General features: G+C 51.8%; 1 protein-coding gene across 1 annotated transcript in view; it reads right to left on the bottom strand.

Annotated features, from left to right (window-relative positions):
• Nucleotides 1-377: 377 nt before the first annotated feature.
• The window catches only part of EFCAB12 (EF-hand calcium binding domain 12), a 14,004-nt gene continuing 2,692 nt past the window's right edge, over nucleotides 378-11,689 (bottom strand). The window contains exons 4-14 of the mRNA XM_014961217.1: nucleotides 9,930-10,041; nucleotides 9,468-9,529; nucleotides 8,949-9,108; nucleotides 7,745-8,001; nucleotides 6,836-6,909; nucleotides 6,116-6,210; nucleotides 4,243-4,331; nucleotides 2,759-3,016; nucleotides 2,057-2,270; nucleotides 1,430-1,583; nucleotides 378-688 (exon numbers count right to left, since the gene is read on the bottom strand). Coding sequence (XP_014816703.1) covers nucleotides 526-688; nucleotides 1,430-1,583; nucleotides 2,057-2,270; nucleotides 2,759-3,016; nucleotides 4,243-4,331; nucleotides 6,116-6,210; nucleotides 6,836-6,909; nucleotides 7,745-8,001; nucleotides 8,949-9,108; nucleotides 9,468-9,529; nucleotides 9,930-10,041 — 1,638 coding nt within the window. The 3' untranslated portion in view covers nucleotides 378-525. The remainder of the gene's footprint in view (nucleotides 689-1,429; nucleotides 1,584-2,056; nucleotides 2,271-2,758; nucleotides 3,017-4,242; nucleotides 4,332-6,115; nucleotides 6,211-6,835; nucleotides 6,910-7,744; nucleotides 8,002-8,948; nucleotides 9,109-9,467; nucleotides 9,530-9,929; nucleotides 10,042-11,689) is intronic.

Genomic DNA, 11,689 nt, shown 5'->3' with positions numbered 1-11,689 from the left:
GCAAAGACTCTGAAGTAACGTGTAGCATAATCAACTAATCAAAGGCATGTTTAGGATAATGATTTCGTAGAATAGGTGTGTGTGTGCCTTATATGGGAAAAAGTGCAAAATAAACCTGTAATAGGTCAAGTGGTCGGGAAGACTGTGAGCTCCAACTTCTCAGCCAATGAGAAGGGAGACAGAAACTCAAGCGGCCGGGATAAAGGTATAAAATACCTGAAAGATAAAAGATCATCGTGCATCTATTTTTGGTGCACCCGATTCAGCGCTGTTTCGTATTAATAAATTATTATTTTTTTAACCTTTGCTTCGGTGACTTTGTCCTCTTTAAATTCTAAGATGTGAGTCGGTGTTTCTCACATCCAGAAGTGGGGCCCAGATCCTCTGAGCTGACTGAGGGATCGCAAAGCTGCGTACACATCTCCTGCTGCTTGTAGAAGAGCTTCAGGGGGAGCTGGTCTTGAAGGCAGTGTCTCTGGAGGCCAAGTGTCCTGGCTCGCTGAGGAGCCAGCTGCAGTCAGGGCTTTAGATGCTGTGGTAGACGGGCTTGGTTGGACGAACACAGCTGAACAAGGGATGTGCCCTGTTGTGTTGCTTTTCAGGAAAGTATAGGTATAGCTTGTCCAGAAGGTGACCTGGCCAGAATTTATTGCTGCTTGTCTCTTGCTTCGTCTTCCTCTGAAGATGCCTGTGAAAAAAAAAGAAAAAAGGGAGGAGAGGGGGCAGAAGAGAAGGGGGGAAAAAAAGATGTGTGAGAGAGAATAGCATGAGCTGGGCAGTTTCAGCGCTTCTCTTAGTAAGGTCAAAAGGGAGGCTGACAAGAACCAGCTCTCTGGGCTTCTGGGCACTGGGAAGCTCTGCCCGAGCTGTGCACGCTCTGTCGGTCCTTACTTGACGTGACTGGCACTGGAAATGCCAGCCTGTGAAGCTCTCTTAAGAGCTGGTATGTTGCCCATCACTGTGCTATCTAAATGCTTTAGCTGAGATAAACAAAGAATACTGTGCTCTGCTTTGCAGTGGTTTTGTCTCTCCAAAAGCTTCTCCAGCCGCCCAGAGCTCGGCTCTTCAGGACTGTTTCTTCCACAAGAATAAACATTCTCTGAGGGGATTTCTTTCCGCTGAGCATTGGGTGGGTCTGAAGAGAAGCTTTGTCACCTCTGTGGTTCACAGCACAGAGCTGTCCCAAGTAGTCTGCCAGGCTCCTGCCAGGCACCACTGCAACCCAGTGACATGGCTAAAGCACAGGAGTGGCTGTGGGGCTGAGAAGAGGATCTGCCTCTTCACCGTCGCTCCCTGCTCCCTTGCAGCATCCTACGGGTTCACTCCAATAGCTTGGTCCTGCCTCTGAGGCTGTGGGGACTGAGCACAGGGGGGTGACAGACAGCAGGGCAGCAGGAGGCGACTGATCTGAAGCCCTCTTTGGACAAACCTCTTTTCCGTGTCCACGCCGTGGCTTCCTGATCTGGAGGTGCTCTCAGGGGATGGAGCATCAGCACGTCCTGTGCTGTAGTATCCTCCAGGCTGCCTGATCTTCCATATGTCTCCTCCCTCCTTGATGATCTTGTCTCCTGGATGCAACAGGCCTGTTGGCAAAGGGCACAGAGGAAACAGTCATTCATGCTGCAGCCTGCGATCAGCAGCCCTGTTTCAGCTCAGACATTGTAGGCATAGCCGTCTACAGCTCAGTCACAGCCATGTCTGTTCCTGGTGATGGACCCGCTGATCCTGCCGTGGTCTGACTTCCCAGCTTGACCTTGGACCTGCCCCATCATCACGAACTTGCCTCGTGAGCTGCACTCTCAGTTGAACCTGGCTACTGACCCAGCGGCAACGGGAGAGGGCCTAGCTGATCTGCAGCACCCCTTGGTGTCTCAGTCCCGCTCTGGCCCTGCTGCTGATCTTGCTGATCCTAACCAGCAGCATCTGCCATGGCCCTCTGAGGGCTGCAGACATGCTCCATTAGCAGCGCGCCCTGACGTTAGTCTTGCTTCTGGGCTTGGGAAAAGTCATGAACTTGTCAGATTTAGTGCCTTCATGTCGGGCCTTTGGTCTTTACCTTTCTGCAGCGTTGGCTTGGTGATGGAAACATCGCGCTCTTCGCACTGCTTGGAGCTCTGCATATAGACCGCCACGGTTTTGCTGCGATATCGGTCAACCAGTTCTCCAAAGTCAGCCTCCATGGTTGAGAGCAGGCAGTGCTCATCAACGGGGCGATCCCCAGTTCTCGGCATCGGGCACTTTTCTTTGCATTCTATGGGGCTGTCTTTGTTCTGCAAGTAAAGGGCAGGTCCCAGTTAGCATTCAGTGGGGCCCTGGGGGTGCTGCACTCCCTTCAGAGAAGCTGCAGGCAGGGATTCATCTCAAAAGTGCGTGCAAACAGGAGTTGGCACCCTGCAATGGGCTCACAGGGACAGGCACTCCTCTGGGAGTTCAATTCCCATCCAGAGCTGGGTCATCAGACAGATACTCCCTGGACAGCTTAGCTTAGCTTGTAGGACCTCAACTGCAAGGTACCATGTGGTCAAGGGACCACGGAGAAGCTAATACTCCCAATAATCCCATGTCCTTTCCTGCTGCACCGTCTTCCAAATCACCCCACCCTTACCAAGGCATGCAGGTGCACTTGTTCTCTTCAATACCTTGAGATCACCATTATCCAGGATCACCACGCCCATCAGCGTGGCATCAGCTGGGGTAAAGCGGTGTCACTCTACTGATTTGATGGCAGACACTATTTCCCATGCAATTCCCTACTTACGTCCAGGCTGTTGGTCTCGGCTGATTTGACGGCACCTCTCCTGGCTGCTCGGAGTGCCTTTATTCTGTACAGGTATTTTTTTTCTTGTTGGCTGAGGGCAGGTTTTTGAGTCAGCCACCTTTCCATGTCCCCCAGGCTTTCCAGGTCAGTTCGAAGATGTCTCCTGAGCTGAGTCCAAGCCTCTGCTGCTTGTTGACCCTCTTGTGTATTGGAGGTGGTCTCTGGGGATCTGAAGCTATCTTCTTCTTCCTGAGGCAGCTGCAAGACAGACAAATGGCAGAAATCTGTAGCCTAAGTTGGTTTCCAAAAGGGAGAAGCTGGTTTCGCCACAGGTGGATCAAAAATCACTTGATGTCTGGATTTGGATGATGCAGACCTACTTGCTTTCAGTTTAAAGGCAAAAGTTGGACACAGATTTCTCCAATGGTATAATTGGAAACCACACTCCAAGACCACTTGTGGCTTGACATTAGTCAAACCCTCGACTGCATGCTGGTACTTCATGTTACAACCGATGCACTTCTTGCAGAATTGAGTTGGGGTCAAGTGGGCACGGTGGTTTCCCAAAATGTCAGCAAGCCCGTCACAGAGCAGTACGGAAACACGTGGTAGGACGTGCTCAAAAGTGGCAGCCTCCATGTGTGTTGTGGGCCGGGGCCTCCAGTTCTGACATGCTTCTGGCCAAACTGTGAGGGATGAGGTGGGGTGGAGACAGGGTCATCAGCAAAGCACAGAGCAGCACAAAAACAGCTGGGTCCCGCCGTTGAGCAAAATGCTGGCTCCCTGCCACCAAGGAGCAGCTGAAATAATGTCAGCCATTTTGCTTGTGAAGAATGGCTGGAGTGCTACTCAGAGAGACAGCTCTCCCCCTCCACACCGCCAGCTGGAGGTGGCTCGAGCCAGGTGCCTGGAAGAGATCCTGCTTGAGCTCCAGAGGCAGCACCGGGCAGAGGTGGCCTCCTTTCCAGGGTCGGAGCAGGCCCACCCTGGCCAGCTGCTGGTTTTGCCCCTTGGCCTCTACTGCCAATTCCTCCCTCGCAGCAGTGAGCAAGGGACAATGAAAGCCACAGACACCTGCCCTGCTCTTTGGAGGGAGCGATGCTGCTGGGACTTGGAGACCTTCCCAACTTGGTGCCACCCCGACCAGAAAAAGGCTGCTCTGGTGATGCTCCCGTACCTGGGCCCTCCGTGTCCTGTCCCAGCTTTCTCTCCCAGCTTGCTGTTGAGGAAATTCTGGAAAGCTGGTGCTTCCTGCTTCTCTGTTCTCTTCTTTCTCCTCCCTTTTGGCCACGGACACATGCAGTTTTCTTCTACTATTAATCCCAAATACAGCCTGTCTTTTCTACAGGGACCCAGAAACACAATAGCAGTGGTTAGCCTCATAGGTAATTTTTTTTTTTTAAATAGTGCTCTTTCTCCTAAAAGATCCCCACTTGGTTTTTCTACAATCAAGTGACACAGCTGCCCCACTTGATATTACGTACCTGTCCTGTCTGCCCGTGTTCTTCAGAAGTAAGCAATGGCAACTCAGGGCTCTTGAAAGGAGTTTCTTTGTGCTGCCTTCCTTCAGTGCCTGCACGTTGTGGCAACAGTCTGAAAACATACACCAGGGTGAGTCCGTATGACTGCAGGAAGAGTTTCTTCTCCGTCCTGTGCTCACATTGCTCACAGCAGACCAAGCTTGCTTTGCGCACTTGCCTTCCCCTCCCCAGAGATGGGGATAAACCTGAGCTGTAACGCTCAGATGTGCTGCTAAGGAACTCAAGGAGATGAGCTTTTTCCATAAGGAAGGCTCTGGGACACGCAGCCCGATGCGGCCCTCCTGATGGAACAATGAGAGGATTTGCATCCTGTGCAATGACAGGTGCCTGGAGACACTGGCATGCCTCCCCCAGCCATTCCACTGACCACTGCAAAGCAGTCCCAAATACTGTGGGACTTCCCATCAAGCAGGGAAACGCACTGTGTGGTGACGTGTGTCAGCAGCCCTTCTGAGTCAATACAAACCCTGGGTCCAAAGGGAACAGGGGAACAGGCTTCTCAGAGAGCCTGGTCAGTCTCCGTCCCTAAAGGCTTTGAAGACAAGACCGGATAAAGTCCTGAGCAACCTGGTCTGACCTCAGCTCAGAGCTGAATCTGCTTGGAGCAGCTGCTTGGACTAGGACCTCCTGAGAGCCCTTCCAAGCTCTATTATTGTATGAGCTTATAAAATATCCTGCACGAGCACTAGAGCACAAGGCCACTCTAACAGAGTCCTTTCAGAGTCTCACCTGCCAGGAGGCCCTTTTCTCTCCATTTTCTCCTGTGTTGCTTTCTCCGTATCAGCTCTGGCTAAGCAGTCTGGAGGAACGCTCCTTTGCAGAAGGAGTGGTGAGTGGTGAAGAGCTGCTGCAAGTATGAAAGGAGAAAACCTCTTAGAACAGGCAGAAGGAGGCACAGATCTGCTCTGCTAATGCTTGAGGCCTCACTGGGGCTCCTTCCGAGACCTGTTTCCTCGGAGGGAGATCTTAAGCCCTTCCTGACGCCAGCCCTTGACCCTGTTCAACCCTCAGTAACCCCATTATTCTCTTCAGTGTGAGTTTCCTCCTGCTGCGGCTAGTCCTTCCTCTCCGCAGAGCCTTTTGAGGAGAGACAGATCTTGGCACTTAACAATCTCTCTGGGGGGAACAATTTCTTGGCATTGCATACGTGTTTGGTATACCAAAATTTGCTGTCATGATGCGTTCAACTCAAACATGTTACAGCTCTGATGTTCCTGAGGCATTTTGGTCAGGGAGCTAGACTGCCCAGCTTTAAAAGAGAAGTGAGGTCTCAGCACAGCTTAGCAACGTTTGTACAGTTGTTCTCTATGTGATTTTTCTCATTGAATTAGGCTGCGGTGATTCCAAGAGATAGCCAACACCCCCGCCCCACTCTCCCAAACTCGAGGCAGCGTTTGTGATTCACAGTGCCAATGGACTTCCCCAAGCATTTACTCACTCCTGCACAAACTGCTAGGATGGAGGAAGTATACTCCAGGCCATGGAGCACAGGGGCAAAACATACTTCAGCACCGTCAAACGCAGCTAGTGGTGCTGAGCCCTCCTGGAGTCTTGCTCCAAAAAAACGAGTCCCTTGAGATTTACCAGGAGGGGTAAACAAAGGCTTTAAAAGAGAAGTTTATCCAGCTTTAAGAGAGAAGTGAGGTCTCAGCACAGCTTAGCAACCTTTGAGATTTACCAAGAGGGGTAAACAGAGGCACCCAGGGTGCCTCTCTCCCGTCCCAGGCAGCTATTGTCGCCTGGGCCCTAAACACCCACCAGTCATGAAGACAGGGAAATGCACAAACCTCTGCTGGGCATCACTTGCTGACATTACCTCTTTTTCCCATGCTGCTCAAACCCTTCTTGACATCTGAAGATGTCTCCTCATCTGTGAGAGAAACTCTTCGAGGCACTACTCTCATCTCAAACCTGGAAACAGGAAAGGTAGCACCATTCTGAGAAAAAGGCTCCTTTGCCAGATGAATGTCAAGGTACCTCTAGAGAGTCCACCTCATGTCCTAGGCCATTAAGGGAACCACCAAGCAGTGCTGGACTCAGGGACGGCCCAGCAGCCCCTCGCTAGGAAGAGGTTTTGGTTTCTTGCCTCAATCCTCCTGTGCCATCTTGACCCAAGAAGGCATCTCAGAGATACTTTGATTCACGTGAGTTTCACAGAAGGCACAGGAAGATCACAGACAGAGGACTTGCCTGCTGCTGGTCTTTGATTGACCCGCTAAGAGAAGCTTTCCATGCTATATTCAAAATAATGGAAATATTAGCATCTTATGTCTGTTAAATGTTTGAGCAGTCTCTGCCAATGGAAGGAGAACGAGCAGATGAAACTTTAGGAGGGTTGCCTGAATTCCTCTGTCTGGCAAACCGGTTGGTAACAGTAAAATGCAAACCACAATCGGTAATGGAGGATGCATAACTCCAGACTGTCAAAGCAAGGAGGAAATTACCTGCAATCCAGTAACTTGACAGAGCCCTACCAAACATGAGCAGAGCACCCTGCGCTCAGTCAGGTAAGGGCTGCAGAAACAAATCTACTCACTGTGGAAGCTGGTGAACGCGGCCAAAACGGCTCGGAAAGAGAGTGACTTCTTTGTCCGATATGACCAATTTCTTCTGCAACAGGGACAGAAACATCTGATGTGACTCCAGGGCAATGAACTCAATGCTCGCAACAGCCTTTCCATAGCTCCAAGAATTAGCGGCCCCTCAGCAAACTTCCGGCCAAGTGCCTCAGCCCCTTGCCAAAACAAGCCGCACAGCATATCATCTGCTAGGGCAAGGAATGTCACCAGCTTTTTTGCAAGGGCAAGAGTTGATGGCATCAGGCAGGAGACTCCTTGTTCACCAGGGAAGACATCAATGGAGGCCAACACAAGGGGAGGCTCACCACGAGCCTGGGTTTCTGGCTGCTGGTTGCAGTGAACTGGCTTGCTTTAACTATTGCTGAACCAAGAGCAAATGGTTCGGAATTGATGTTATCTCCAGAGCCCTTCCAAAGACTTCCAAAGAGTCTTGCGTGCCTCTGCAGTGTGAAGGAACCCAGCCATCGGCTCCTCTTCTGTCAGGCCAGGAGAACTACACCGGCAGCGTGCCAGCAGCCACGAGGGGCTGGTCTCAGCAAAGCCTTGGTGTCTCTGCGCCTCAGCCTCATGTCCAGAGCGTGGGGTGAACATCATCATCCCTGCCATTGCTTTGGCCTTTTTCCTCCTTATGGCAAGGCCCTGCCGGGGCTTTCCCTTGCTCAGCAAAAGTAGTACTGTGTACCTTCCCAGCACCCTTGAATGACAGCAAATAAAAGAAAGGCACTAAACCAAGCTTTCACTGCTGCAGACCATGAGTAGTCCAAGTGACCCAGCAGGTTACAGCTGGCCAGCAGAGCTCAGTTCCCCAGCCCTTTGATGGGATGTCAAACCTAGTCTAAGTAGCACTGGAAAAACAATAAACTTACAGTGAGCAACTTCTCCACTGTGTCTCTAGAGTTGTTGAGGCTTAGTAAAAGGTCTTCACAAAATGTCATTGTCACTTCTGTTCCCCGGATAGCAAGAGTGCCAACATCCTTTAAAACAAAGTCCATATCTTCTTTCTTTTTTAGGATGAAGTAGAGAAAGTCCAGGGTCTCCTGCACACAGTGCTGCGCGACTTTCTCAGAATAGGGCACCTCCAAGTGGGTCTTCTTGTAGCTCACCGACACTTTTTTCATCTCTCCTGGGAAAGAGAAGGAAGACTAAAACTCAGGCAGCAGCTGGGCAGACTCAAATAAAGTGCCAGCAGCTGCCAGGCCAAATACACTGCTGCAGCACTGTCTGGTCTAACCACCCGGTGCAGCTCCTTAAAGGAGTTGATGTAAGCCCCTCCTCAAGTGAAGGTCAAATCACCCCATTAACACATGTGCCAAGCCGCAGCCATGATTCCCTAGACAGAAATGGGAAGCAAGGACCATGGCCATCTGTGTCCAACACGTCACAGGAGGGAAGAATGGGGCTGGTTCCCATGGGAAGAGCAGAGTGTGCCAAGTAATGGAGCTGAACCCCCATATAGCGCAGTCCTGGACGGGGGAGACTTGGATATAAACACAGATAAACCACCGAGCTCTGAGTGCTGCACAGGCCACATTGATGGCCTGCTGCAGACACAGCAACAGCAGCAATGGTCAGACATGGCAGCAGATCTGGCCGTCGGCAGGTTCCTGTGATAACTATAATGTTCATCTCTCGTTCAAGGTTCTCTACAGACGACTTTGGCCCACTTTCTCTGCATAAAAGTAGCTCTCGGGGCCTGTGGGTGTTTGCCTTAATGTTGTTCTCTGTAGGAATAAAGCCTCAGCCTCATCTCAAGGCTTTTATGGTAAACAGTTCCAATAAATGGCCATCAGCCAGCACTCATCGTACAGATCAATAAATGTGGCCAGCACAAAGCCAGTTGCTAAAGCAGATCATGGAGAGAAGGTCCAACTTTGTACAGCCTTAATAGAAACTAGCCCAAAGCAAATGGCCCCTTTCTAGTCATTGCTCCTTGGTGGGCTGCTTGTGTCATCTTGCAGAGGTTATTCTCAGGGCCTCTGATGTGTCCACCATTGCTTCTAAACAGCAAACAGCATAACCCCCAAATCTATGGATGTAGGGGAAAACAAAGAATTTCACTGCTCTTCTTACCGGGAACAGGTATGGAAGCATGTTGCAGCTCACTGATCTGTGCCACAGTCCTGGACAGCGAAAACACAGGTTTCTGAAATGTGATCATCTTGCCATTTTCAAAGAAGTGACATTTTTTGATATAAAATGTCCCCAGTCCTGTTACGCTGACAGCCTGAGGCTGGAAAAAGAAGGACAAGCATTTGTAGGCTGAAAAACAGAGTGAGGACTTGTGAGAGCTTGCAAGGGGGGTGCCTGGTGCTCCTGGTGTAGAACACTTTTGCACACCTCAATCAGGCTTTTATTTGTGTACTTATATATAGCATAGATATGAAATATATCCTTTATGTCACTGTATTTAAAAAAAAAAAAGTCTATTTTATGTGTCTCAATTTACAGAGCAGCTGGTCTTTGGCACGTTTGCGGCAAATGTGTAAATGGCAGAGCAGTTCTGGGAAGAACAGCAGCACTTGCTGGCACAGGGGTGCCGGAACCCCTCAAGCCATCTGGGTAAGGGGAGGGGGCAGGGTAGGATCCCACCTCTTCCTTCAGGAGCTGTCTCCGAATATAGTTAGACACACTCTTCCAAATAGTCACGACATCTGGAAAGCAAGGGAAAGACACGTCAAGCTCCTAGTCAGCCAGCTCATGTCCCGTCTGCACATCTGTAGACAAGGAGATGGTGGATGCAAAAGTGTGCTTCAACAAGCCTCGCAGGATAAACCATCTGTGACACGGGCTGGGTTTTGACTGGCCTGGACCTTCTTCCAATGGGACATCTTTCCCTTCAGAGCCAGATCCCCAAGAGGAACCCACTGCCGAGGGAAACCTGTCCATGGGACTTCCACCATGGCAAGGGGAGAGTGCTGCCTGCACCAGGCTCTGCGGGGCGCAGGGTTGTCCCTAGGGGCCTCCCTCACAGGGACGAACCCCACTTCCCATGGTTTGTGCCCTTCATCCTGTCTGCAGTGATCCTCATCAGAAAGCTCCCGAAGGCCTTACCGTTCGTGGAAAGCTTCTTGAGAGTGGGAAACGTGATCATGCTGCAGAGCTCGATGTTGGTGAGCAGTGCTACCAGGTTTGTCACGTTCTTGCTTTGGGTCCTCATGCCAGGCTGCCGGGAGAAGGATTTTGATGTCTCCTCCTGGGGAAACAGTCCCTCTCTGATGTGCTGGCCTGTGCTTTCGCCAAACAGCTCCCGCACTGTCCCACCGCCTCCCTTCGTCCTCTGTGTCTCTGGGGTACAGGAGAGACTTCTCGCGTCCCCTGGCTCCGAGAGCTCACCGAGGTCTGGCAGGGAAGTGAGGGGAGGGTCCATGCGTGGGGCTGTGATGAGGAGGGGTCTGTGACGCAGGATGATGTCACAGAGGGATGTAGGATGATGTCACAGAGGGATGTTCCCAGTTCCCTCCATGCCTGCTGACACAGCGGGTTTGGTCCTGCAGCAAAAAGGGAGCTGCTGCCCTAAATACACCCCAGTCTATACTCCCCATGGAGGCCACAGTCGTCAGGCGCTTCTCCTGGTCTCCATGACCTCTCAAAGATGATGGAGAGTGGCCCTCAAACCAGGACACCCAGCAATGACTTCTGCCTGCTCCCTCAGCACTCATGGGTGGATCCCATCAGGTCCCATGGATTTGTGGGTGTCGAGTTTGCCTAAACGATCTCTAACCCGATGCTCCTAACCTAGGGAGAAATCTTCCTTTTCCCAGACTTTTCTGTTCTTTTTCCAGACCCTAGGCTGCATCCCCAGCAGGGCGAGGGGGGGAATCTGCCCCTCTGCTCCACTCTGGGGAGACACCACCCCCGCCCAGTGCTGCCTCCAGCTCTGGGGCCACCAGCATCAGGACATGGAGCTGTTGGAGCGGGGCCAGAGGAGGCCCCGGAGATGCTGAGAGGGCTGGAGCCCCTCTGCTGGGAGGGGGGGCTGAGAGAGTTGGGGGGGTTCAGCCTGGAGAAGAGAAGGCTCCGGGGAGACCTTGGAGCCCCTTCCAGTCCCTCAAGGGGCTCCAGGAAAGCTGGGGGGGTGTGTGTGTCTTGATCAGGGAGGGGAGCGATGGGACAAGGGGGAAGGGTTTGAAGCTGAAAGAGGGGAGATGGAGCTGAGATGTGGGGCAGAAGTTCTTTGGTGTGAGGGAGGTGAGAGCCTGGCCCAGGTTGCCCAGAGAAGCTGTGGCTGCCCCATCCCTGGAGGGGTTCAAGGGCAGGTTGGAGGGGGCTTGGAGCAACCTGGGCTGGTGGGAGGTGTCCCTGCCCAGGGCATGGGGGGACTGGGTGGTCTTTAAAGTCCCTTCCAACCCAAACCATTCCATGGTTTTTATGACTCTGTGACCATGCCCCTGCTGCCAAAAGCATGGGGAGGGAGCGTAGCCGCTGTCAGTAGTTTTGTGCTCGTCTAAGTTGTGGTGACAGGGACACCGAAATACAGACACTGCCGCAGGCACTTCCAGCTGCCATCACCTCCACACAGCAGGAGCTAAGATCAAGCCCAGTGCCTGCATCCTGCAGGAAGGTAAAACCAATTCTGAGGGAAAAAGGTCTCCATGTGTAAACTGTTGGGTGAGACTGCCCTCCCATTCACTGAATTTCACTGAATTTCTAGAGTTGGAAGGGACCATAGAGATCATCTAGTCCAACTCCCCTGCTGAAGCAGGATTGCCTAGAGCTAGAGCATGTGACTCAGGACCGCATCCAGGCGGGTTTTGAAAATCTCCAAAGAAGGGGACTCCACAACCTCCCTGGGCAGCCTGTTCCAGGGTTCC

Source organism: Calidris pugnax, unplaced genomic scaffold (assembly GCF_001431845.1).
Source record: "Calidris pugnax isolate Ruff unplaced genomic scaffold, ASM143184v1 scaffold371, whole genome shotgun sequence".
NCBI lineage: Eukaryota > Metazoa > Chordata > Aves > Charadriiformes > Scolopacidae > Calidris > Calidris pugnax.
The sequence above is the reverse complement of the archived record's forward strand: the minus strand, read 5'-3'. Positions and strand labels throughout refer to the sequence as shown.